General features: G+C 37.6%; 1 protein-coding gene across 4 annotated transcripts; it reads left to right on the plus strand.

Moving 5' to 3' along the window:
* On the plus strand, nucleotides 1-25,601 carry LOC128690045 (stromal interaction molecule homolog; the record flags this gene model as incomplete). Of its 4 annotated transcripts, XM_070088693.1 has the most annotated exon segments (5): nucleotides 1-181; nucleotides 9,116-9,142; nucleotides 23,726-23,921; nucleotides 24,199-24,255; nucleotides 24,736-24,876. In XM_070088693.1, coding segments are annotated over 4 exon segments (443 nt in total), but the record flags the coding sequence as incomplete, so codon positions are not given.
* Nucleotides 25,602-26,109: the final 508 nt, after the last annotated feature.

A 26,109-nucleotide genomic window follows, 5' to 3' on the forward strand; every position in this document is an offset into this window, starting at 1 on the left:
ACTTAACCAGCCAGTCATTCGATAAGGAGTACGTCCGCCGGGTGTCAAGTGCTGGGAGTATCAACCACATGACTCTCCTGGAACATGATCACTGTAGTAAAGACTCCAATGACTCCTCCATGGAAGAGACAGATATGTGTTTATGTGCACCAGAGACAACTGGTTTCTCCATGGGAGGAAGGTACTGTTTAGGTGCTTTTGAAGTGTTGTTTTTAATAAGTAATATTGAGGTTGACAAATATGTGGCAGCATTATTTGGTGGGTAAATCATATAAATATTTAGTTTTCATTTTTTGTAAACACAATGGCTGTTAGGTAAGTACCTAATGTAAGTAACCAACAGTAACAATACTGAATTCTTAAAATTTGTGTTATCTGGTCAAATGCCTCTGTCGTTTATCTGTGGTTGATTTTGAGTTTTTCTACTCTCACAGACTAGTCAAATGCCAGGCTTTCTTTGTGACTGCCTGATTAGCCAGATTTTTGCTGTTTTTAGCCCCAATCCCATCACAACTTGGCAAATTGAGCAAATAAATCATGCACAGTCAACAGAAATTTTTTAAATTTCCTCTAAAGTTTCTACCTTTATACAATGTTTGTAGGTGTAGTAGAGGGGGGAGGGAAAAGAAAAATTGGGATTTATCTTCTGCCTTCCATATCTTAAACTCCAGTAATCTGTTGTATTAATATACAGTTGATGGACATGACCAAGTCCTGCACAGTACTGTGTTGATTTTTAAGTCTGTATACTAATATCTGTGTTGGTTGCCTTGATAGTGAAGAGCTCTTGATTTACGGAATGGAGTTATCCTCCATTTCCTCTGGTGAAACATCATTACCTCTCATTCCCCAGGTGCTGTGTGAGCCCTATGGATATAGCATTTTCCCACGAATGTACACCCTAAAAATTGAGAATCCAATTATTTTAATTTTTACTTCTTTTAGTCAAGCAATGAAAGATCTCTATATTTTCTAGCCCAGATCACTTTCCTGCCTTGGAAGGTGATAACATACAATGGAAGTCTGTATGAGGACACAGGTGTTTTGTAGAGTATTGTTGGTGTGACATACCTATCATTTTTTGTGACTAAGTTTAATTGCGCTCTGTAAAGTTTGATCATCAGACATTATTATTATTATTCATACATTATACATTCCATCCAGTCTAAAAACAGCTGTCTTTTATTCACAGCTCATTTAGGAAGTGCAGGAGATGCTTTGATGAAGTGTTTACCTTGGAACATACAAGTGAAAAGTACTTGGATGAGGATAAAGAACTGTTCATCAGATTTATGGATTTAGAAAAGGCATATTGTACATGGTCTGCACTTTGTGTTTCTCCTTCACATGTTTTATCAATACCTAACTTGAAAAGCTTCTTAACATTCTTATCTAGATCACTTCCATTGGGCAATTTTAACTCGCCATATGTTAAGGGGAGGGTCCCACTGTGACCTGCAAGGAGATCAACTAGTCTTGCTCAGCCCTTTCCTTCTCCATATCATAAACACCCCTACCCTGCACTTCTGTCCTCTACACTCTTCTATAGATTTATCTATCTGCTCGTCTTTTGTAGCATTAGAATTCAATTGGGCCCTCATAAATACCATTCTCTCCGCTCCCCTGCAGATGAGTTATTACATCACTTTGGCATCTCCATTACATGAGCTGCTATGCTCTCCAATTCCCATACCTCATGCAGGCATTAAGAAATGCATCTCCTGGTTGTCTTTAGACTGTGCTCATACAATTAATTGGAAGCAAGCTGTGTGGGACTGCTACCTGTGCAACTGCACCATGGATTGACTCCTGATTTATAAAAAAAGAGTAAGAGTCCATGCATGTCATGTGGTATGAACAGAAATTAATTATTAGCAGGCCTATGTTTCCTCCTTAAATGTCACTACTGTTGTGAGTGCAGTTTGGAAAAATGTAAGAAAGTTAACAGGGAAGCAAACCCAACCCCATCCCCAGCCTTGTCTCCAAGGCTTCTGAAGATGCTACAGAGATTGGTAATCATTTCATGTGTGTTTTCCAGAGACTGTACATTCTCCCCATCCCCCTCCTCTCTTACCTTTAGTCCATACCTGGTTGAGAGGTCACCCCCTTCAAGTTTCATGTTTTGCACTGGTGAATCTTATAACGTTTCCTTTACACTTCATGAACCTGGGTCTGTATTACCTGAGTGACAACCCACAGAAATTGGGCAAGATGATATTCATGTTTATATGGTCCAACATTTACACCTGACAGCTACAGTCTTCCTGTTGCACCTTTTCAGTTGGATATGGTATACCTTCCTTTCCAAAAACCGTTTACCTCAGGCTGAGATGCATTACATTGTAGAAATCAGTAATTTGACCAATTTCACACAAATTTCAAGAGATGCCAGTTTTAAAATAGGGTCCAGAATAAACTGCAGACATTCCTGGCACTAAAATAACATTTTCTCTGTTCATTAGTCACATCTCCAGGACCCTCTTACATTATTATGCTTGCTTTCAATTTTGAATTTTTATTCACACAAAAATTAGAAGATTTACTGTTAAGCAGACTACTGCATTATTGTAATAATTGCATAAATAATGTCAACCCATTCGTGGCCACATATTAGACAAGTGTCGTGATTTGTTTATTCTTGAACATTGGCAAAAATCGAATATTTCTAGTACTTTGAGCTCAGTTTCAAGGTACTTCTCTCCTGTAACCAGTCAGAATCATCTCTTTTTGTAATATATCCTCCATTCTATTGAATGAGACCAAAAAAACCGAGAATACAACCATAAAACCCACACAAAAATACAATGCACAGTCTCTGTTATACACCAAAACACAGTCGCAGTTTTTTCTCATTATGCACTGCCTGCTGCATGATTTTTTTATATAGTGCACACTTACCACACAGATCTATTCTCTCATATGTAGGCCCAAATTTACTGGTCACAGTTTATCTGAATGAGCTGAGCTCATGGTGTCATACTATGGGACTGACAGTGACTTCAAAGCCACCTTATCTTTTATGGACAGTGTACAGTTTTTGCACTTTACATAGTGAGAAGCATTTCCTTTATTCATTGGAACCATGGCTAGGGCTAAAAGTGAGCAGGTTATAACAATAAATGGAGAAAAACTAATTGGAATGACTTATGCAGCAAGTAGCGCCACAAAACAGTAGTGGCAGGTTGGTGTGACGATCCTGGAAATTTGAAATTACGCTAGCCGAAATTAGTGCTGGATTAATGGTGGAACTGGATTAGTGACGGCTGACCTGTATTACAACATTTTATCCTAATCCTACTCCTTAGACCTCAAAAGTAAGCTATCACATTTTTCTCTAAGATTTTCTATTAGAGACACACTTTAGTGTTCATATAATTAGCAGTTTTTTTCCCCTGAAAAGTAGTTGTACCACAAAGTTGCATTCTTCATTCTACCTTCTTTCTGATAACTCAAAACAGTCTTACCTCATTTTTTCCACAGGTATTTGGTTGTCCTTGTATACTGATAATTTTGCAATCGCTCATGCAGGCCTAGACTGTGAGCTCGTAGCAAACACACACACTCCATTTTCCTATCGATTGTGCTACCACCTGTATCACTTAGCATGGTTTCCAGTTTTCCACTACAAAAGAAAAACACTTTCACTTGATACACTATCATCCTGCATCCTATCTTACAACTATATGGCACCCATTTTTCCAGCACATGATACTTCTACATTCTTTGGCTTCTTCTTCTATCATAGTATCATGGAAACCTAACATCACCTTCCTAAAAGGCAACTGTCTTAGTTGGCTAAACTTGCTAAAAATATTTAGTCCACTTTTCTTTTGAGTTTAGAGATGCACCTTTGATTTTATTCAGTCCTGATCTGGTCCAAGCTAGACTAAGGAGATAAAGTATATTCCACAGATTTATCAGCTACTCATCAAAGGTTATGTGGGAGCTTTTCGAGTCTTCCCAAGAAGTGAACATTCCTTCATTACAAAATTGTCATGATGCCCACTGCCTTTGTTTTGTCTTTATCACAACCCTTATGATCCTATTCCATACAGAATAATCACAGGTGTTAAGGAAGTTTAATTTATTTAATCACCAACCCCTGTATCATATTTTTCTACTCCATCCTCTTGGGAGTCCCAACAGTTATGATTAGTCCCTCACTTGTTCTATACCTGAAAACTTGCATACCTTCTATGAACTCCCACTTTCTTTTCCTTAGATATTTCCACTTAGATTCATATGCTACAACAGTGTACACTGATGGCTCCAAATCCCTGAAGTTAGTAGGGAAGAGGCTGTTTTCCAAGATAAAGTATTCAAGGGATACTAGAATCAGTCAGCATATTCACAGAAGAGCTGCTGTATGTAATATCTACCACTCTAATATACATAGCAAGTATGTTAACCTCTTCCTTTGCTATTTCCAACTCCCAAAACACATTACAGGCTATTCAGAGTTTTGACTCATGTTCCATATTACTTTGGTTACACATTACCATCAAGCACAACAACACTTTTTGCTGTGTCCCTGAACACACTGATGGTGAGAGTAACAAACATGCAGATTCAGCTACTCAATCCTCTCTTCACAATTTGCCAATCTGACACAGGAAGGAAAGGCCCTTTTTGGATTATGTTGCAATGATTTCTCTACAGCCTCAAAATCAATGGCAACAGCATTGATCTAAGTTGAAACACAAAAAATTGTTTTCCATTAAATCACATTTAGGATTTAACCATCTTACTAATGTTGTCATATGTAGGAAACTTTCTTCTTTCTTTCAATAAACCACCCATATCCCATCAAGGCAGGTCCACCTAAAAAGAAAAACAAAAGTTTCTTTAGTAATGTATACAGGAGAAGGGGTTACTAGCCCCTTGCTTCTGGCATTTTAGTCACCTCTTATGATATGCATGGCTTATGGAGGAAGAAATCTGTACCACTTTCCCATGGAAATAAGAGGAAATAAACAACAAGAACTAGTAAGAAAATAGAAGAAAACCCAGAGGGGTGTGTATATATATGCTTGTACATCCATATGTAGTGTAACCTAATTGTAAGTAGAAGTAGCAAGACATGCCTGAAATCTTGCATGCTTATGAGACAAAAAAGACACCAGCAGTCCTACCATCGTGTAAAACAATTACAGGCTTTCGTTGTACACTCAATTGGCAGGACGGTAGTACATCCTTGGGCAGTTGCTGTCTACCAACCTACTACCTAGGATGTAGGAAACTATCCTCACAAAATTGCAAACTATACACACACACACACCTCATACACTGATACCTCATGGAGAGATGTCAGGTGCCTCTCTGCAAAGCTTATTGGATCACACTGTCAGTCCAACACACAGTAACACTGCCCTATATGTCAGAGAGCATTCAGGATACACTCACTTTAGATACCTACAGCACCTACACATGCTGATTCTTCCTGCCATTCTTGCTGAAAGCCCTATCTTTAAAGAAGACACACTTTATGACTTTTTAACAGACACTGACCTTTTATTCCATGATTATTGCATACATCTTCTAACCCTAAACTACACTACCCCCTTTCAAGTTTCCATATATACCACAGCAGCACTCTACCCCCTTTCAAGTTTCCATATATACCACAGCAGCACTCTGTGAGCCATTAGGCTTTAGCATATATTTTATAATAATAATCAAAGGTGGCTTTTTTATATGAAAGGGAAGGACTCCAAGCCTAGGCTAACTTAGGGAATAGAAGAACAACAAGAATTGCTCCAGGTTAAATATAATGCAAAAGTAAGGGGGTTTTCATGTATTATACATAACTAGACTGTGGTTGACAAAATATATACAGTATGTTGGAGTATATAAACACGTTTATACTTTCCCCAAATATTGATGGAAGATTAATAAAATGACACCTTACCTAAAAGCACTCCCTATTCAAGAGACATTCAAATGAGTGAGGTCATGCCACTTTATCCTAACTTCATGACAGGCCCATGAGAGGGTGGTTGGAGGAGGTATGCTGGTTAGACTAGCAGTCCACTTGCATCACCTCTTCCCTTATACACATTATGGAGAAAATAAATTCTTTTGCTAATCCTTACACTTAAGGAGTGCTGAGTATTAATATAGTTACAGTTTTATCCAGTCTTTGCAGCTGGAGTGTCCATTAACACAACATATATTAAATATATTAACAGTTGATGGCATGCTAGATGACAGACTACTAATTATTGGTAATGACAGAATGTGTATATTAAGGTAAAGAATACATACACTAAGCTTATTCTGTCTTTTCTTGAGAAAGAATTCTTCCTAGTTTGGTGTATGTAGAAAATAATAGTACATACTTAATATAACTTTGTGTCATTATAGTGGGCACATCTTGGCAACATGTGGGGGTTTACCTGGAGTTTACCTGGAGAGGGTTTTGGGGGTCAACGCCCCTACGGCCTGGTCTGAGACCAGGCCTCATGGTGGATCAGGGTCTGATCAACCAGGCTGTTACTGCTGGCTGCACGCAAGCTGATGTATGAACCACAGCCCAGTTGGTCAGGTACTTTTGACTTTAGGTGCCTGTCCAGTGCCTTCTTGAAGACAGCCAGGGGTCTATTGGTAATCCCCCTTATGTATGCTGGGAGCCAATTGGGCAGTCTTGAGCCCCGGACACTTACTGTGTTGTCTCTGTACTTGTGGCACCCCTGCTTTTCATCGGGGGAATGTTGCATCTCCTGCTGAGTATTTTGCTATCATAGGGAGTGATTTTTGTGTTCAGGTTTGGTACCAATCCCTCCAGAACCTTCCAAGTGCATGTTATCATGTATCTCTCTTGCTTGCGTTTGAGGGAATACAGATCAAAGACCTTCAACCGTTCCCAGTAGTTTAGGTGTCTTATTGCACTTACGTGTGCCGTGAAAGTTCTTTGTACACTCTCCAGGTCTGCAATGTCGCCAGCCTTGAAGGGGGCAGTTAGTGTACAACAGTATTCCAGCCTAGAGAGCACAAGCGATTTGAAGAGAATCATCATGGGCTTGGCGTCCCTAGTTTCGAAGGTTCTCATTATCCATCCTATCATTTTCCTAGCGGATGTGGTCTTTGAAGGCGAGATCCTCTAACATTATCACTCCCAGGTCCTTCACATTACTTTTCTGCTCTATTATATGGTTAGAATTTGTGGTATACCCTGACACATTTTTTATTTCTTCAAGTTTTCCATATCTGAGTACAGTTGAAATTTCTCCTCATTGAGCTTCATATTGTTTTGAGTGGCCCATTCGAAGATTTGGTTGATGTCTGCTTGGAGTCTCGCGGTGTCTTCGATGGAGGTCACTGCCATGGTGATCTGGGTGCCATCTGCTAAGGAAGACATGGAGCTATGGCTTACATCTCTGTCTGTCAGAAATGAGGATGAGGAATAGAATGGGAGCAAGTACTGTGCCTTGTGGAACAGAGCTTTTTACCATGGCTGCCTGGGACTTTACTCTGTTTACTATTACTCTTTGTTTTCTGCTTGTCAGGAAGTTGTAGATCCATCTACCAACTTTTTCCATTATTCCTTTATCCCGCATTTTGTGTGCTATTACACCATGGTCACACTTGCCGAAAGCTTTTGCAAAGTCTGTGTATACTACATCTGTATTTTGTTTATCCTCTACAGCCTCCAGGACCTTGTCATAGTGGGACAGGCATGAGTGACCTGCTCTAAACTCGTGTTGTCCTGGGTTGTGTAACTGATGGGTATCTAGGTGGTTAGCTGTCTTGCTTCTTAGATCCTCTCAAAGATTTTTATGATATGGGATGTTAGTGCTGTCGGTCTCTAGTTCTTTGCAATTGCTTTACTGCCACCATTATGGAGTGGGGCTATGTCTGTTGTTTTTAGTGTGTGTGGGACAACCCCTGTGTTTATGCTTCCTCTCCATAAAATGCTGAAGGCACGCGATAGGGATTTCTTGCAGTTCTTGATGAACACGGAGTTCCACGAGTCTGGGCCTGGGGCAGAGTGCATGGGCATGTCATTAATTGCCTCTTCAAAATCTTGTGGAGTTATAATAATAATTGGGAGTTTTGAGGTCATGTAATGGGCTTCTCTTCATCAAAGATCCTGGCTTTCTGCTAGGATTCGTTACTGCCATGTTACCCACCAGCTACAACATTACACTACTACTAGTAGTTTACATTGGTAAGAGATATAGCTCCTGTGGTGGCATATCATATGCAAGGATCACTCAGTGAATATGTTATACTATTCGCAACACAGTTAGGGGTGTAGCTCCTGCAAGGTGGTAACAAGAACTGGTCCAGCTACTAGTCTAGACCTGACTCACTTCCATCTTTCTTTAGCAAAAAACAAATGTAACCAACCTGTGCAAAAATTACAGAACACTATCAACATGCATGGTTAAGACCTTGATCTGCTGCTGTACTGGTAGGTACAAGAAATATTACCAGAACAAAGGTGGAAGTTTTCAAAATTAAAATGAAACATTCTGCTATAAGCATCAGATCAGCTAATTTGGCATTGGCTCTGTAGGCCTGCAGGCCACTGGCACCAACAACCTGGTTGAGCAAGAAGTTACTAAGAAAGTCTGGTCCAAGGCCATGTTACAAGGGAAGAAAACCCTTGAAACCAGGTAGGCAACAAGTAACATGTTTATTAGCCATGATCAACACACTTTTTCCTATCAAACTATGCTAGGTCAACTTGGAGAAAGCCAAGTACCTGAATCATATACATAATAGAATAGACTAAATTCATTAATTGCAAACATTATGAGATACATTTTAACATAAAAAAAATGTGGATGCTTTTGTGACACTTATGAAACCAAACTTTTTTTTTATTTTATAATCTATAAACAAATTTAAAGAGTTACTAGGAGTATTAGATGCAGATTTATTTATTTAATGAAATACAATATTGAGATGAAGAGTAAAGCAATAGGTGTTAGATTACAAAATCACTAACATACAGTATATACTCACAGTTTTAAGAAACACAGTATGTAAATGCTGATTTAGAGTTTAGCATTAGTTAAGTCTCCATTATTTTTCTTCTTACAATGCATGAATTACTTGAAATTAATATTATGTACATATAACACTAAAAAAATATTTACTTTTCCTTTAGCAACAGGAAGAAAGGATCTAAAAGAAGGTGGGTTTCCATATAGAACATAAGACATAGTGTAATTGAACATATACCCTGTTAATTTGTATTATACAAAAACATTTATTTAATTGATGCAATGAAGAGGTCAACAAGGTCTGGTGTAGATTTAAGGCTGGAGTGCTAGTGTGTGCAGCAGAGGTTTGTCATTATAAGAGGGTGGCTGTGGATAGGAAGAGGGTGGTAAAGGAGAAAGTTATGTACAGAAGGCAGAGTATATGGAGAGGAAAATAGGGTAAATTATTGGTGGAGTGTGCAGAAGGAAAGCAAATGAGAAAATACATGAGCACCAGTAAATTTTGCTGAAAATAAAAACTGTTTTGTAGAAAGAATGAATCGAGAAATCCTGGGAGCAAATGAATTTGGCAATTCAGACTGAAACTTTCAGTATATTAGATGGGGAGATGGAAGCATTGGAATGTTAGAATTTTTTGAAGTAGAGAAGGTTTATTAAAAGGAAGGCAGGGATTTCATGCATTGTGCAAAGAGAAATAAGATCTGATGGGAGTAGGGAAGAACCAGGAGTGAGTGTGGAAGCGTGTGAGGCACTGGGTAGGATGAAAGTGCAGAGCACACTTTCGTATGTGTAAAAATTATAGAGGAATAAGTATGTTGACCATATAATAGAGTTATCAAAATAATTAGAAGCAAGACAAAGTAGGACTGCAGAGGAACAAGAAGGATTTTTGAAGGGAAGGGGATGTTTAAATGAAGTGTTTGCATTAAAGCATATGAGCGAACAATACCTAGGAACTGTAAGGACTTGTATCTTGCATTTATGGATTTTTATGTAAGGCATATGATGTACATAGGGAAGCAGTGTGGTAGCAGGTGTTGCAGATATATGGAATTGGTGTTAGATTATTAAAAGCAGTAGATTTTATGAGTTTAGGTTATGTAGAAGAGAAGAGGCCTGTTTTCCAATAAAAGTAATCCTTCAAAAAGGGTTTGTGAAATTGCCAGAGGTTTAATACATTTATAGCTGGGGTTGTGAAAGTAAATGTTAGTGGTAGGGAGAGGTTTTGGATCAAAAAATAATGAATCTGATAAAAAGTGGGATTTATGGATGATCTTTGCTGATGACAGTACTTTTAAGAGACACTGAAAAGAAGCTGCAAAGGTTGATGGTGGAGTTTTGGAGAATGTGCAAAAAGAAGGAAATTACAAGTGAACATAGTAAAGAACAAGGTGTTGAAAGTGTATCTAGGTAATGAAAGATGGAACATCAGATTTGAGGGAAGGAACATGGAGAAGGTAAATATATTTACAATGGTACCCCAAGTTTCTGCCATAATTCGTTCCAGAAGGCTGTTTGAATGCTGTTACCGAACAAATTTGTTCCCATAAGGAATAATGTAAATTAGATTAGTCCATTTCAGACCCCCAAAAATACACCTGCAAGAGCACTTACAATAATACACTTACATAATTGCTCGAGTTGGGAGCTGTACGAAACTCTGGGTACCACTGTACTTGGTGGATTTTTAATAGTTGAGGCATTGGTAGATGGGTCTATTAACCCCTTGACTGTCGCAACTCCAAATCCTGAGGTGCCTCCTGGTGTCGCAAAATTTCCAAAAAAAAAAAAAAATTATTTTTTCTTATGAAATGACAGAGAATCTTTTCCTGATTGTAATGACACCAAAAGAACAAAATTTGATGGAAAACTGATGGAATTACGCTCTCGCGAAGTTAGCAACCTCTGCGATATTTACGAATTGGCAATTTCGCCCACTTTGAGCCCTATTTTCGGCTAATTCCATTGTTCCAGTCGACCAAACTCATAGCCATTTCTTTAGAACTCCATTTTTTCTATCGATTGAATACAAGAAACTGCCAATTTACCAATTTCAACTACCCAATAACGGTCAGAAATTTGCAATTTGGCCAATTTCACGAAAATTAAAAAATATGACAATTTCAAAATAGGGGTCCAGAATGAACAATGCAGACATTCCTGGCCCTAAAATAAAATTTTTTTTGTTCATCAGTCATGTCTCCAGGCCCCTCTGATATTACTCTTGCTTTCTATTTTGAATTTTTATTCAAACAAAAAACAGAAGAGTTACTGTTATTCAGACTACTGCAATATTGTAATAATTGCATAAATAATGTCAACCCATTCATGAGTGCATATTAGAATGGCTACTTGAGCATTTATTGGAAAATGACATCATTTGTTTACTTTTGAACATCAGCAAAAATCAAACACTTCCCCTACTTTGAGCTCCATTTCAAGGTTCTTTTCATAGTAAAACCAATCAAAATCACCTCTATATCTATAATATGTTTTCCATTCTATCAAATGAGACCAGAAAACGAGAATACAACTATAAATACTATACGAAAGTAGACCACATAGTCGGCATTTTAATTAAAAAAAACCGGTCGGAGTTTTTTTTTTTCTCATTATGCACTGCATGTTGCAGGATTTTTTTTATATGGTGCACACTGACCACACAGACCCATTCTCTCACATGTGGGACTACCAGCTTTCTCCTGCTTGATTTAAAGTCGCTAGAATTTGAGTATATATACGTCAAAAACAGTGGCTCATTAGACGTATATATACGACCTAAACAGTCAAAGGGTTAAAGATTAAATGAATCTTAGAATAACCTTTTATATATTTTAATCAGGGTCATATAGCATGTGAGGAATGGGAGGCAATCAGGTTTGATCCAAGGAAAGGTAGGATAAATCTAGTTCTTTGGATCAAGAACCATCTTCACTAGTATCAAGACTCAACTCGAGGGGAAATAGAATAGACACGTGACAAAAAAGGCATGATTAATGTTGTGGCATCTATGGAAATTAAAAAGTTTATCAAAAAAGACAAAAAAGGAAACGTACCGGAATATAATGAGAGTAAAACTTGTTTATGAGCGAGAGGAGAAGTATGGGCTTTAAACATTGCAACTGGGAGGAAGCTGGAGGCAGTGATGTGTGGTGCAAATATTAGGCAGAGAATTTGGAGCATAGAAATCTAAAGATGGTGTGGTAGTTTGAAAGGTTAAATTCAGAGAGCAGAAGAGGGTTTGTTATGGTGATTTGTTCATTTAGAAAGGATGGAGCAAAGGACTTCCCAAGAAGGGTTAGAGGGATTATGGAGGTTTAGAGTGGTAGGGCTTGAGCAACCAGCAAGCATGTTTGAATGCCAGATCAGAATGAGCAGAGGCATGTAACTTTTGGGATCTGACATGCTGTTTGAGAGTGAGCAAGATGACATTTATCAAGGGAGACATAGAAATTGGTTAGCTATGCAAGCCTTGGAGGTGGGAAATAAGTGTTTGCACTCTGAAAGAGAGGTAGGGATGTTGCAGTTTGGAGTCATTTGAATTGTAATGTCCATACAGCTTTGGTAAGACAATTGTTGAATGAATAGTGGTAAGTATGTTTCCTTCTTTGGGTAGCTCTACCTTTTTGAGATATGATGAGTGTTGTAAAAAAAAAGTGTTTAAACTAGAGATTAGGCAACATGTACAATTTTCTAGGGAACAGAAAGCATAAGCTCACAATTTTGCCATTATATTCCAAAGCTCATTTATTCACAACCTATATTAGTCCCTTTTTATTATAATTTTAAACTATAATTATAACTTTAAAAAATTACTTTTATAGTACTACCTACTATCATATTCCCAAGCACTATTATATGATCATCACTTTATTTGTACTAGTCCCTTAGCTCATTATTTTACATTTGTTAAATAATTCAGGTGCTCTTTTTTAGCTTAAGACTATTTACTTTGTTTTATACTTAATTCTAACTATAGATTCACTACAAATCTTATGATTACAAGCATTGATCCTGATACCAACCTCTTATATAATGACTTAAATGAATCAAACAGTTACTGTAATTACTACACTGCAGAACAATCAAAGGCACTTCTCAGTGCCAACAACAACATAACTATCTTTAACTACAATATCAGATCTTTAAGCAAGCATTACGATGACCTCATAGCATTACTAAATTCCTTACATGCCAATATGTCCATCATTACACTAACTGAAACCTGGCTAAAGCCTGATAGTACAGATGTCTATGCCATTCCTGGTTACACAGCCATACACAACTGTAGGCCAGACCAACAAGGGGGTGGCACAGCCATATACTACTCAGACCAACTAGAATGTATCACTAATACTTGCACAAGGGATGAACATGGGGAATATATAATAGCTAAATTCAAATCCAAATACCTACAAAAACCTCTCACATTGATAAACATCTACAGAGTTCCACAGTCAAACATTAGCCAATTTAGTCAAAATCTAGGAAGTATGATAACTGATGCACGCATGAACAAAGATCACTTACTACTCTCAGGTGACTTCAATATAAATCTCCTGCAAGACCAGGACCCACACGTTACTGAATTCACAAACACAATGAGTAACTGTATGTTACTACCAACAGTAACAAAACCTACAAGAGTTACAGAGACTAGTGTTTCCCTACTTGACCACATCTGGACCAACACCATATCCCCTTTAAAATCAGGCATAATTACAGATAATACCACAGACCACTACCCTACTTTCCTCATAACAACTCTTGGTAAACTTCCCCAAGACACTACTAAAGTCACCTTCAGACTTCACAATGAGGCAGCCATTAATAACTTCACAACAGCATTAGCAAACATTGATTGGCACACTGAGCTAGAAATCTATACAGATATTGACGAATGTATTAATAATTTTCTAAAAAAGACCCAATACCTCTATAACAAGCACTGCCCTAAAAAAACTAAACAGATGACAGCAAAGAGACTGAACAGTCCCTGGCTAACACCCAGCATTCTCAAATCCATAAATACAAAACACCAATATGAAAAACAGTACAGAATGGGTCACATAACCAGAGACCAAACAAAACGTTACTCGTCAATCCTAACCAGCCTGATAAGAAGGGCAAAAAAATTGTATTATGAGAACAGATTATCCAACTTACGAGGTGATATAAAAAAGACCTGGAAAACCCTATCTGAAATTCTGGGAACAAAAAAGATATCACGAAATAGCGAAATAAAATTAGCAAAATCAGATGAACCCCAACTCCCACCAACAGAAACAGCAAACAGACTCAATGATTTCTTCTCCACTATAGGACAAAACCTTGCCAATAAAATCCCAAGCTCAGATACCCCACCAAATGACTACCTCACCGGCAACTACCCGAACACACTGTTCCTAGCTCCGACTAACCCATACGAAGTCTCCCTTATTATCAATGCACTAAAAAACAAGGCAGGAGATTTAAGTACCTTACCACCCTTTATATACAAAAAAGTGTCACAAGTGCTATCTCCAATCATTGCAACACTCTTTAACAAATCCATTGAATCCTCCACCTTCCCTACAGTACTCAAAATAGCAAGGGTCACCCCGATCCACAAAGGAGGAGACCAAACAGAGTTGAATAACTATAGGCCAATATCCAACTTACACCCTCTCTCAAAAATCTTCGAAAAATTAATTCATAAACGAATCTACTCCTACCTTATCTCCCAAAACATACTCAACCCCTGCCAATTTGGATTCAGGCCTAATAAAAATACTAATGATGCTATTATACACATGCTAGAACATATATACACTGCAATAGAGAAAAAAGAAGTCCCACTGGGGATCTTCATTGACTTACGTAAAGCTTTTGATACAGTTGACCATGACTTGCTCCACGTAAAATTGTCACACTATGGTATAAGAGGGCACTCCCTCAATTACCTCAAGTCATACCTCAGCAACAGAAGCCAATATGTGTACGCAAATGGGGCAAACTCTTCTGCGCAACCAATTACAGTTGGTGTCCCACAGGGAAGTGTCCTTGGCCCTCTTCTCTTTCTCCTGTACATAAATGACCTTCCTAATGCTTCGCAATTACTCAAACCCACACTATTTGCAGATGACACTACATATGTCTTCTCTCACCTGAGCCCAGTCACACTAGCCAATACTGTAAATACCGAATTACAGAAAATATCTACCTGGATGAGGACTAACAAACTTACACTAAACATTGACAAAACCTACTTCATTCAGTTTGGTAACAGAGCTACAGATGTCCCTCTTAACATAATGATAAACGGATCACCTATCACAAAGCTAACAGAGGGTAAATTCTTAGGAATCCACCTTGACAATAGACTCAAATTTCATACACATATACAACAAATTTCTAAGAAAATTTCCAAGACTGTAGGCATACTATCGAAGATACGGTACTATGTTCCACAGTCAGCCCTCCTGGCCCTATATCACTCTCTTATTTACCCCTATCTCACCTATGGAATTTGTGCATGGGGCTCAACAACAATTAACCATCTCAGACCACTAATTACCCAACAAAAGGCTGCAGTTAGAATGATAACAAATTCTCACTACAGGCAGCACACTCCACCAATATTCAATGCACTAAACCTACTCACCATACAAAACATCCATACTTATTACTGCACCTATTACATACATAGAACACTTAACTCTGATATTAACCCTCCCCTCAAACATCTCCTTGCCAACCTCAACAGAACACATGACCATAACACAAGGCACAGATCACTCTTTGATGTTCCTCGTGTTCATCTCACACTATGCAAAAACTCAATGCACATAAAAGGCCCTAAAATCTGGAATTCATTACCTGTAAATATAAAAGAAACACTACCTGTTTATAAATTCAAGTCTCTACTCAAAGATCACTTACTCACCCAAAACCAAATAAATACTGAATAACTGAACCTTATAAATTGCATATCTTAAATGTTTCTCACAATTATATCACATAAATGTTAAACCTAAAACCGAATCTAACTTTATTATTTTTTAAATACACTACCTAACAGAATCCTCCATATGACCTGTCTTTGTAATACTCACTTGTGCTTTATAGTAATCTGTTTACATTAATGTTTTATCACTGACTTTATCATTGCTTAGTTAATCTTAAGTTAATTTTAAGCCAGCCCGTAATGCTATGCATAGTATAAGTGGCTTTGGCATACTGCTCTTATCTGTATTTTTTTTTTTTGTACCTCTGTACGTGTGCACAAATTTAAAATAAATAAATAAATAAATAAATAAATATTTAGTGCTCAGTCTACTGATATAATTCAATTGATCATCATTCAAAGTAATTTCCACCCTCAGACCTAATTTATAAATCTTTATTGCCAACCTGTTTTGTACAATTCTTAATACATGACCAAAATGTAGAAACAACTTTCCTTCTGCCCTTTAAATTACTGGTATATATACAGACTATAAAGGTTTATTAAGGAGAGGCATCATTTGAAATACAGTACTCTAGTTTCCAGCTATGAGGCATCTGTGCTTGGTCTGAAGAATCCATTGGTCTGTGCAAATGCAGAGGTGCTGGAAACAAGTGCAAACTCCCTCAACTCACAACTCTCTCCATTAAGAGCCTGATTACATCAACTATTGGCAACCTGTGATTGCAAAAACATTTTGTGAAGGGCTGGCAGTAATGTAACCAAACTGGGTTAACTAAAAATTACAAACTAATGCTAAAGTTTAACAAATGCTCTGCTCGCTCGCTCACTCAATGACAAATTAGTTTAATGATGCAGGAATACTCTTGGCAAATACATCCTACCTACTGGCATGTTTCTTAATTAAACATGTATTAGTGAGTTGAATTATTTTATTTTTATTATCACACTGGCCGATTCCCACCAAGGCAGGGTGGCCCGAAAAAGAAAAACTTTCACCATCACTCGCTCCATCACTGTCTTGCCAGAAGGGTGCTTTACACTACAGTTTTTAAACTGCAACATTAACACCCCTCCTTCAGAGTGCAGGCACTGTACTTCCCATCTCCAGGACTCAAGTCCGGCCTGCCGGTTTCCCTGAATCCCTTCATAAATGTTACTTTGCTCACACTCCAACAGCACGTCAAGTATTAAAAACCATTTGTCTCCATTCACTCCTATCAAACACGCTCACGCATGCCTGCTGGAAGTCCAAGCCCCTCGCACACAAAACCTCCTTTACCCCCTCCCTCCAACCCTTCCTAGGCCGACCCCTACCCCGCCTTCCTTCCACTACAGACTGATACACTCTTGAAGTCATTCTGTTTCGCTCCATTCTCTCTACATGTCCGAACCACCTCAACAACCCTTCCTCAGCCCTCTGGACAACAGTTTTGGTAATCCCGCACCTCCTCCTAACTTCCAAACTACGAATTCTCTGCATTATATTCACACCACACATTGCCCTCAGACATGACATCTCCACTGCCTCCAGCCTTCTCCTCGCTGCAACATTTTGAATTAATATTTCATCTGCCTTGTAACCAATAAATTTTATTTTTTTCATATAACTCTCAAATAGGGGTTTTCAGAAAAATTAACCATTAAATGTTTGTTTGTTTGTTTGTTTTTTTTTTTCATAAAATTATGGAGTAGGGTTAGTACTCACAAGCTGAACAATGCATGGCATAAAATAAATCTTGCTAGTAAAGAGATTCAATAGCTCCATAAAAATTATGAAAATAAAAAATGACAAAAGATTAAATGAAGGAATTCCTAACATTACTGAGGAGGACATTCAGGACTGGCATAACTGACCCTACTTGGGAAATAATAGTTGGTGTCTAACTTGTTGATTCTGTCAGAAATAAGTACTGGAGACATAAGTAGAGGCACAAGCTGAAGTTACAAGCATAATAGAAAATACTTTATAGTATTCAACTTTAAGGAAATTATAACCTTTATGCCGAAGAAACTGTGTAACTAATTTGCAAATGGTGCAGGATTCACTGTACAAAGCAACCTTCATTTATTTCATTGTTAAAGAACACACACGCTGCATTTTTCATAGTTGGAAGCTCAAGGTGAACATATGCAGTCAAGCAATGAGCTTGAGTACAGGCACCTGTACACCCTATAAAAATAAATAAAATAAAATAAATTTTTATTTCTTTGCTAAGGTTAGTGTGTGTCTACATTTCATATTTTGATTGGTACAACGAAAGCCACTATCATGGCGAGGCATTTCGGGCAGACTTAAACTAATGCTTAAAGACTTCTTAAGTTTAGACAGGTGAAGATTGGTAGAATACAAATGTTCAATATTTTACTCTATTATTAATATGAGGTAGTACAATTAATGATACAAACATACATTTTTAAGTTTGTAATAATGGCTTAATAGTTAAAGGATAATAAAATATTTGGGAGAGTTGCTTTAAATTTGGTTAGAGTTTAGCATAGTGTAGGTTTGGTTTTTATTGGGAGATGAGGTGATTTTTGAGTATAGTCCTAAATTGATTTGTGGGGAGGGGACCTCTTGCTGTTTCAGGCAAAGAGTTCCAGGTCTTTGGGCCCTTTATGTGCATTGCATTTTTGCATAGTGTGAGACGAACACGAGGGATGTCAAAAAGTGTTTTGTGCCTCGTGCTATGCCTGTGTGTTCTGCTGAAGCTGTCTAGAAGTTTGAGTGGTGGGTTGATATTGGAGTTTAATGTTCTGTATATATAGTAGGCACAGTAATAAGTGTGTATTTTTTGTATATTAAGTAATTTCAAGCTTTTGAAGAGTGGTGGGGTGTGTTGTCTGGTGATGGAGTTTATGATCACCCTCACCACTGCTTTTTGTTGAGTTATTAAAGGTTTAAGGTGATTGGCTGTGGTAGATCCCTAAGCACAAATACCATAGGTAAGGTAAGGGTATATTAGAGAGTGATATAAAGTAAGGAGTGCCCTTTGGGGTACATAGTATCATATCTTGGAAAGGATACCTACTGTTTTGGAAACTTTGTTAGGTATATGCTAGATGTGGGTCTGAAATTTAAGATTACAGTCAAGGTGGAGACCTAGAAATTTGCCCTCAGTGTGTCTTATAATGGGTGAACCATTTATCGACATGTTTAGCTGGATATTTAATGCTCTACTTCCAAAAAGCATGAAGTAGGTTTTGTCTATATTGAGAGTAAGTTTGTTAGTCATCATCGAGTTTGATATTTTATGTAGCTCAGTGTTTACATTGTTACTAAGTATAGCCGGATTTGGGTGGGAGAAGACATAAGTGGTGTCATCCGCAAATAAAACTGGTTTAAGGAGTTGCGATGCATTTGGGAGGTCATTGATGTAAATAAGAAAGAATAGAGGACCTAGGACACTTCCCTGTGGCACTCCAACAAGTACAGGCTGAGTATTGGAGGTCACGCCATTTGGTGGCAAGTTATTTAGGTCTCCTGCCTTGTTTTTTAATGAGCTGAGGCCAAAGCACTTAGTCCACTTCTCTGAAATTCAAGTAGTACGAGTATCTTGAAGGTGTATATTTGTTGCTATACAGTATTACCTTTTCAGGGTTAGCCTTTAAATCGATTATATAATAATTTATATACTGGCTTGGACATGCACCAGGCTTGTGTGAGCATATTAAATGGGAACAAGTGGAGGCAAGTGGTTTTTATGATTTGATGTGCTGTTGAGTGTAAGTAGGGTAACATTTATGAGGGGATTCAGGGAAATTGATTAACTGGACTAGAGTCTTGGAGGTGGGAAGTGAAGTATTTGCACTCTGAAGAAGGGGTGGGGATGTTGCAGTTTGAAGGGGCAACTGAAGTGTAATTTCAGTGTACTTCTGGCAAGACAGTGATTGAAAAAATGATGAAAGTCTTTTCCTCTTAATGTGCCCTACCTCGATGGGGAGATGGTTTGTGTGTTAAAAAAAAAAAAAAATGCTGCTGTAGTTTAACACTGTATTCAACCTTTGTTGAGTAACAATTATAATTATTTTTCTTTGTCCCAGAGATGTGTACAGGTTTACCTCACTTTGTGCCAAGACCAAATTTCTACCAGGAATTTGCTGTGTGTTGTAAAAATTCTTTTGTGATGATGGGGGGGGGGGGCTGTCACTGTGCACTTTTCATTCTCATGCGGTCACCCAAAACTCAGTGCCACTTGATATATTTACAAAATCATTTTAAATACTCCTCTGACCTTGTTTACATTAACATTCGTAAGCCATAACAAAAGGAAAACAGATTCGGGCATGGTAAATCCAGTGAGCATATGAATGAAAACCTATGATTGGTTGTCAATTTCAATGTCTTGTTCCAAGTCAGAAGAAAATGGATATGCAGCTAGACAAAGTTGGCTTCAATACAAGGTTGGGACTTGGGTGGAAGGAGGGAAGAAAGAGTATTAGAGAGATATGTATTCACAGCTTCATAACTATGCACTTCAATCCAGGCAAAGTCAGGCTGGTTGGCTGATAGTGGAGGGAGGATAAAAATAAAAGATGGTTATAGTTGAATTTTTAAGTTAATTTTTTCTCATTTGTTTATTTTTAAGTACATGACAACTATTTGGTGCCTTATCTGGCATGCTCAATTTTTTGGTAAATATACCCAGTACAGGAAGGTCCTGCTTATACAGCAGGTTACATTCTGGACTATTGATGTAAAGCAAAAATCACTGTAAAATGAAATGTGGCCTTTTTTTAAAAAATGCATATACAGTACACACATTACTTACCTTAAAATATTTTTGTCCTTAGCTTACAGTGAATGGTGAATATATTTATTGTATGAAGTCTGAATAAATGGAGAATGGGTATAATTGAAAACTGCTGCATTAGTCAAACTGCATAAAGCAAAGCACTATAAAGCGGGGCCTGCCTGTGAGTAAAGAAATGTGGAATCTTGTCCCGATTGTGCATTTTTATTTTTTCTTGGTGCTTTCAACCATGTTCATTTCTATTGACTATCCTCGTAAAAACCTCGAAGAGTTTTTACGAGGATAGTGAGGCTCAAGTTAGAGTATGTAGGAAAGAGGGAAATTTTTTCCCAGTAAAAGTAGGCCTTAGACAAGGATGTGTGATGTCACCGTGGTTGTTTAATATATTTATAGATGGGGTTGTAAGAGAAGTAAATGCGAGGGTCTTGGCAAGAGGCGTGGAGTTAAAAGATAAAGAATCACACACAAAGTGGGAGTTGTCACAGCTGCTCTTTGCCGATGACACTGTGCTCTTGGGAGATTCTGAAGAGAAGTTGCAGAGATTGGTGGATGAATTTGGTAGGGTGTGCAAAAGAAGAAAATTAAAGGTGAATACAGGAAAGAGTAAGGTTATGAGGATAACAAAAAGATTAGGTGATGAAAGATTGAATATCAGATTGGAGGGAGAGAGTATGGAGGAGGTGAACGTATTCAGATATTTGGGAGTGGACGTGTCAGCGGATGGGTCTATGAAAGATGAGGTGAATCATAGAATTGATGAGGGAAAAAGAGTGAGTGGTGCACTTAGGAGTCTGTGGAGACAAAGAACTTTGTCCTTGGAGGCAAAGAGGGGAATGTATGAGAGTATAGTTTTACCAACGCTCTTATATGGGTGTGAAGCGTGGGTGATGAATGTTGCAGCGAGGAGAAGGCTGGAGGCAGTGGAGATGTCATGTCTGAGGGCAATGTGTGGTGTGAATATAATGCAGAGAATTCGTAGTTTGGAAGTTAGGAGGAGGTGCGGGATTACCAAAACTGTTGTCCAGAGGGCTGAGGAAGGGTTGTTGAGGTGGTTCGGACATGTAGAGAGAATGGAGCGAAACAGAATGACTTCAAGAGTGTATCAGTCTGTAGTGGAAGGAAGGCGGGGTAGGGGTCGGCCTAGGAAGGGTTGGAGGGAGGGGGTAAAGGAGGTTTTGTGTGCGAGGGGCTTGGACTTCCAGCAGGCATGCGTGAGCGTGTTTGATAGGAGTGAATGGAGACAAATGGTTTTTAATACTTGACGTGCTGTTGGAGTGTGAGCAAAGTAACATTTATGAAGGGATTCAGGGAAACCGGCAGGCCGGACTTGAGTCCTGGAGATGGGAAGTACAGTGCCTGCACTCTGAAGGAGGGGTGTTAATGTTGCAGTTTAAAAACTGTAGTGTAAAGCACCCTTCTGGCAAGACAGTGATGGAGTGAATGATGGTGAAAGTTTTTCTTTTTCGGGCCACCCTGCCTTGGTGGGAATCGGCCGGTGTGATAATAAAAAAAAAAAAAATCTATATTTAATACATATGTGGCAACCTCATATTCAGAGGCAGTTCCAGATTTTCTGTGTAGATGGGGCTTAGGGATGGCAGTCTAGTTGGAAGGGGAGCTGGGGGTCTTGAAGCTGCATAATTATTTTTATTTGGGGGTGTTGATAGAGATTATGGGGGCTGAAGCCTCTTTCTCTCTCTTTTTAAATCAGTCAAGAAACGTAGAATTTGCAAAGTTTCAGAATGAATCCCTGTGTTTTACATATAATGTGAGTTCACTCTATGTACAAGGGACCATGAATGCATCTATCAAAGGTGTACAGTAACTGCTCTCAAGTGCACCCAGTGGTTTGAAAAGATGTACAAGTTAGATTTCATTTCTTCTGCTACAGATAGACTGGAGTTTTGGAGGTGGGATGTAGTTCAATTGGTTGTCATTGGGCTGTAGTTTCTGGTTTGTGTGTCCTGGAAAAGCAACTGGGGAGCCAGTGATGGTCATTGTGCTTTTTGTAGGCCAGCTCCCATTGGTTATTAGAAGTAAAATGAAAGATGACAGGAAAACATTTATTCTCAGTTTTCAGTGGTTCAGATGCACTGTACAATGAAGTTGTATATGAAAAAAACAAAACAGGCTTGCTATGATAAATTTAAAAAGAATCATAAAGTACTCTGAGCCTGAGTTTTAAACTATAAACCACAAATAGGTAATATAATAGTGATTTGCCTAAAGCTTCTGCAATTTCAACAATATGTGGTGGCTTAGTGCTTCTTTTTGATTATAATAATAATAATAATCAACAATATATGAAAAGTATTATACAATGCCTGCAAAATATATTGAGTTGAGAACACAAAGGAAATACTAATTTCAGTGTTTCAGTATTCTCTCTTGCACTTGAAAACCTATGAGCAATATTACAGAGGCTCATCATATGTCAGGCAGCTTACACATAAACAGTAACCTCCACCCATCAGTTGCTCTCAGTTTCCTTGAAGTTGCTGCACTTGACCCCCATTTTGTATTTTTGCGTTAAGATTGTTTGACAGCGATCATGTTGGGCCCATGAAGCCTAGTATGGAAGAGAAGACTTCCATTTTGGCCCCCTGCAAAAGCAGGATATAACAATCATGAGACAGCCAAGCAAGTTGGATGACTGGAAGCAGTAGTGCGAAGGGTGAAGAGTTCAGTAGCCAGAATCCCTCTTCATGAGGTTCCCAAGAGGAAGTCTGGTACTAGAAAGCAAAGGAAGTCGAAAAAAAAAATAGTTCTTTGTAGTTCACTTTTTCTTTTTTAAATATTTTTTATGTAAAGTGATGTCAGATATGAAAATGTCAATGATTTCTCCTGCATCGATTTCATTTGCGGGCAGTGTGTATGTTTATAGCTTCTTACGTACATTAAAATCCTATTTTTAATTAATGTTCTATTTTTCAGCATGGGCCAGTAAAATAAGCCATTAAGTACTTGTTGAAGGTATTAAAATGTGTACAGAATACTCTTGAAATTTCTTTTCTTGTAATATTTAAAATGTTTTAGGAATTCAGCAATTATTTTGTATATTTTCCTCTTCACAGTGAACTGATACTAAATTCTGATGGTGGGAATACAGTCATTTCATCACAGGTGAGTCTCGCGACCCTTCATTCACGTCCCATACTAAAGCGTGAGACAAGCACAGGAAACACACAACATAAACACTCTCCTAAACGCAGACCCATGCTGAAGTCCTTCAGTCAGGACATTGGTGCCAGCTCCTGCATGCAGTCAAAGGTACAGTATGAGCTTGTTAAGTCTGTGAACTGGATTTCAATTTGTTTATAACAGCATTTATGACCAGATCATTTAATAAAAGCCTTGACTGGTACTCGACAAGTTTAAGATTCCTTTGTGTAAAATTTGGCAAATTGGTCTGTGAAACACTTAAGACTAGGGGTGCACGTGTTACTAAAAATCGGATTAAAGAAAGGTAGGGTAACTGTGTGATTTTTTTTAAATCTCTATCCTGTATCTTTTAGATGTAGTGCATAATTTCACTTTCCATTTGTAGGGAAATAGCATGCAAGCTCTGCTTGAATATGAGGCATAGCTGTGTCGGTGCTGCCATGTAAGTTTCCTACTGCTACTTATGAAGCCTTGAAGAATATAAAATAATTTCTATTCCACTAGTTTGTGTATTTAAATATTTAGCAGACAACTTGGGCATAATTTAATTTTGCATTGTTCACTTAAATTTCCAGCCCTTCTTATCTGATTTGCCAATTTTATTTTTCAGTATGCAGGAGAAAAGTTACTGCCATATACAATACTACATATACAACACATATATACTGTATTCTTTTTATATACATAAAGAATTCAGTTAAATCTAATTGAATAATAATCTGTAAAGCTCTATTTTTTTAGCACTATGATAGAAAAATTTTATAAAGTTTAAGCAGTTTTTCTTGATTTATATACAGGAAGTTTTACAAGATATAATTAAATAATTATTGTGTAATTACTTATACTTGAGATGCCTAACTACATGAACTTAGCACATCGATACCAAGTGAAATGACAAACTAATTTTTCCTGTCATTTATAGGAACGAGTAAAAATTTCTGCAAGTGAACCAGCTCTAGCTTGCCGAAAGATATCTGTACATAACAAGCAAATAACATCATCACCATCAGAAGAGGGAAACTCATCCGATTCATCTATAATAGAAGATCGCTCAAGTGCTGAGTCTAGGAAAAAACAGATTAAAAGTAGATTTAGTAATGGTATTCTTGGAACCCTTAAATTTAACAGATGCAGAAAGCCAAAAGAGACTCAAAAAGATTAAAATAAAAGATAGTGCATGTAAAATCTAAATAGAATTTCAAATTTCATGTCATTAATATCATCTTCCATATGGAGCGAGCTGACAATCTCCTCCATTCTGACCTGGCCAATGCACAACTTGAGTCTGGTTTGCAGTCTTTTATCCTTTCATTTTGCTAGTGATTCAATTCATCCCCCGTTACACTGCTACTTCACTTCTTGAGCTTAAACTCTTGATAAAGTTTATCTTTGTTACATTTAAAGTTTTTTTCATGCCTTATTGAGCATAATGTTTCTTGGTGTCACTGCAACTTGATGGCCTCACAGAAATCATTAATAACTCCATTTCAGTGTTATGTTAAAATTTCTTTTGTTTTATTTATACTCCTAGTTTTTTATATGTACTTTTTAAGAGCATTGTTATAACTATGTACAATACAGTAGTTATTTCTTTATTTTTACCTTTTATGAATCTGTATATATATTTGCTTGTGTATTCTGGAAGAGGATTGTATATTTGTTGTATTTGTATTATATGTTATATGCACAGGGATTCTTGGTTTCTTTAAAATTTGTTAAGTTCATAATAAATTATAATACATGGTTGCATATGTGCCATTTTTATGAAGTGAAATGACCAATCAGTTATTGTTGTCTTCTTTTATTGCTCCTCTTTTTTTCTATCCTACAACTTTGAAACTGTTGACAGATTTGTTTCTGATAATCTGTTCTGTTTATACATCATAAGTGAAGTGTTTCTCAGGATATTTAAGACCCAGATTGTCTGATGTTGATGTCAAACTGGCAATTTCATCATAAAAATTATTAAGATTCATTTTTTTTCCTTCAAAGGCTGGACTGTTTATCAAGATCTAAAAATACATTTTACTTCATGAAGCTGACAAGCAGTATTTAGATTAGAAAATTTAATAGGAACTTGAAGCTTTACAAGTATTTGCTGTTGCCATTATTACTTGGTAATAAAGTAGCAACAGTGACTCTGGTTTCATAGCATTTTGAACTTATTGCCAGCTCAGGTTTGGTTTATCAGATTTTCCTGTCCTTTGTATCTTTAAAACTTGATAGGAAATTATTTCTGATGCTGCCTCAATCCTTAGGATTTAAAACTATACCCAAGCCAGTGTTGTATGAATTC

The sequence above is a fragment of the Cherax quadricarinatus genome, chromosome 25 (genome assembly GCF_038502225.1).
Source record: "Cherax quadricarinatus isolate ZL_2023a chromosome 25, ASM3850222v1, whole genome shotgun sequence".
NCBI lineage: Eukaryota > Metazoa > Arthropoda > Malacostraca > Decapoda > Parastacidae > Cherax > Cherax quadricarinatus.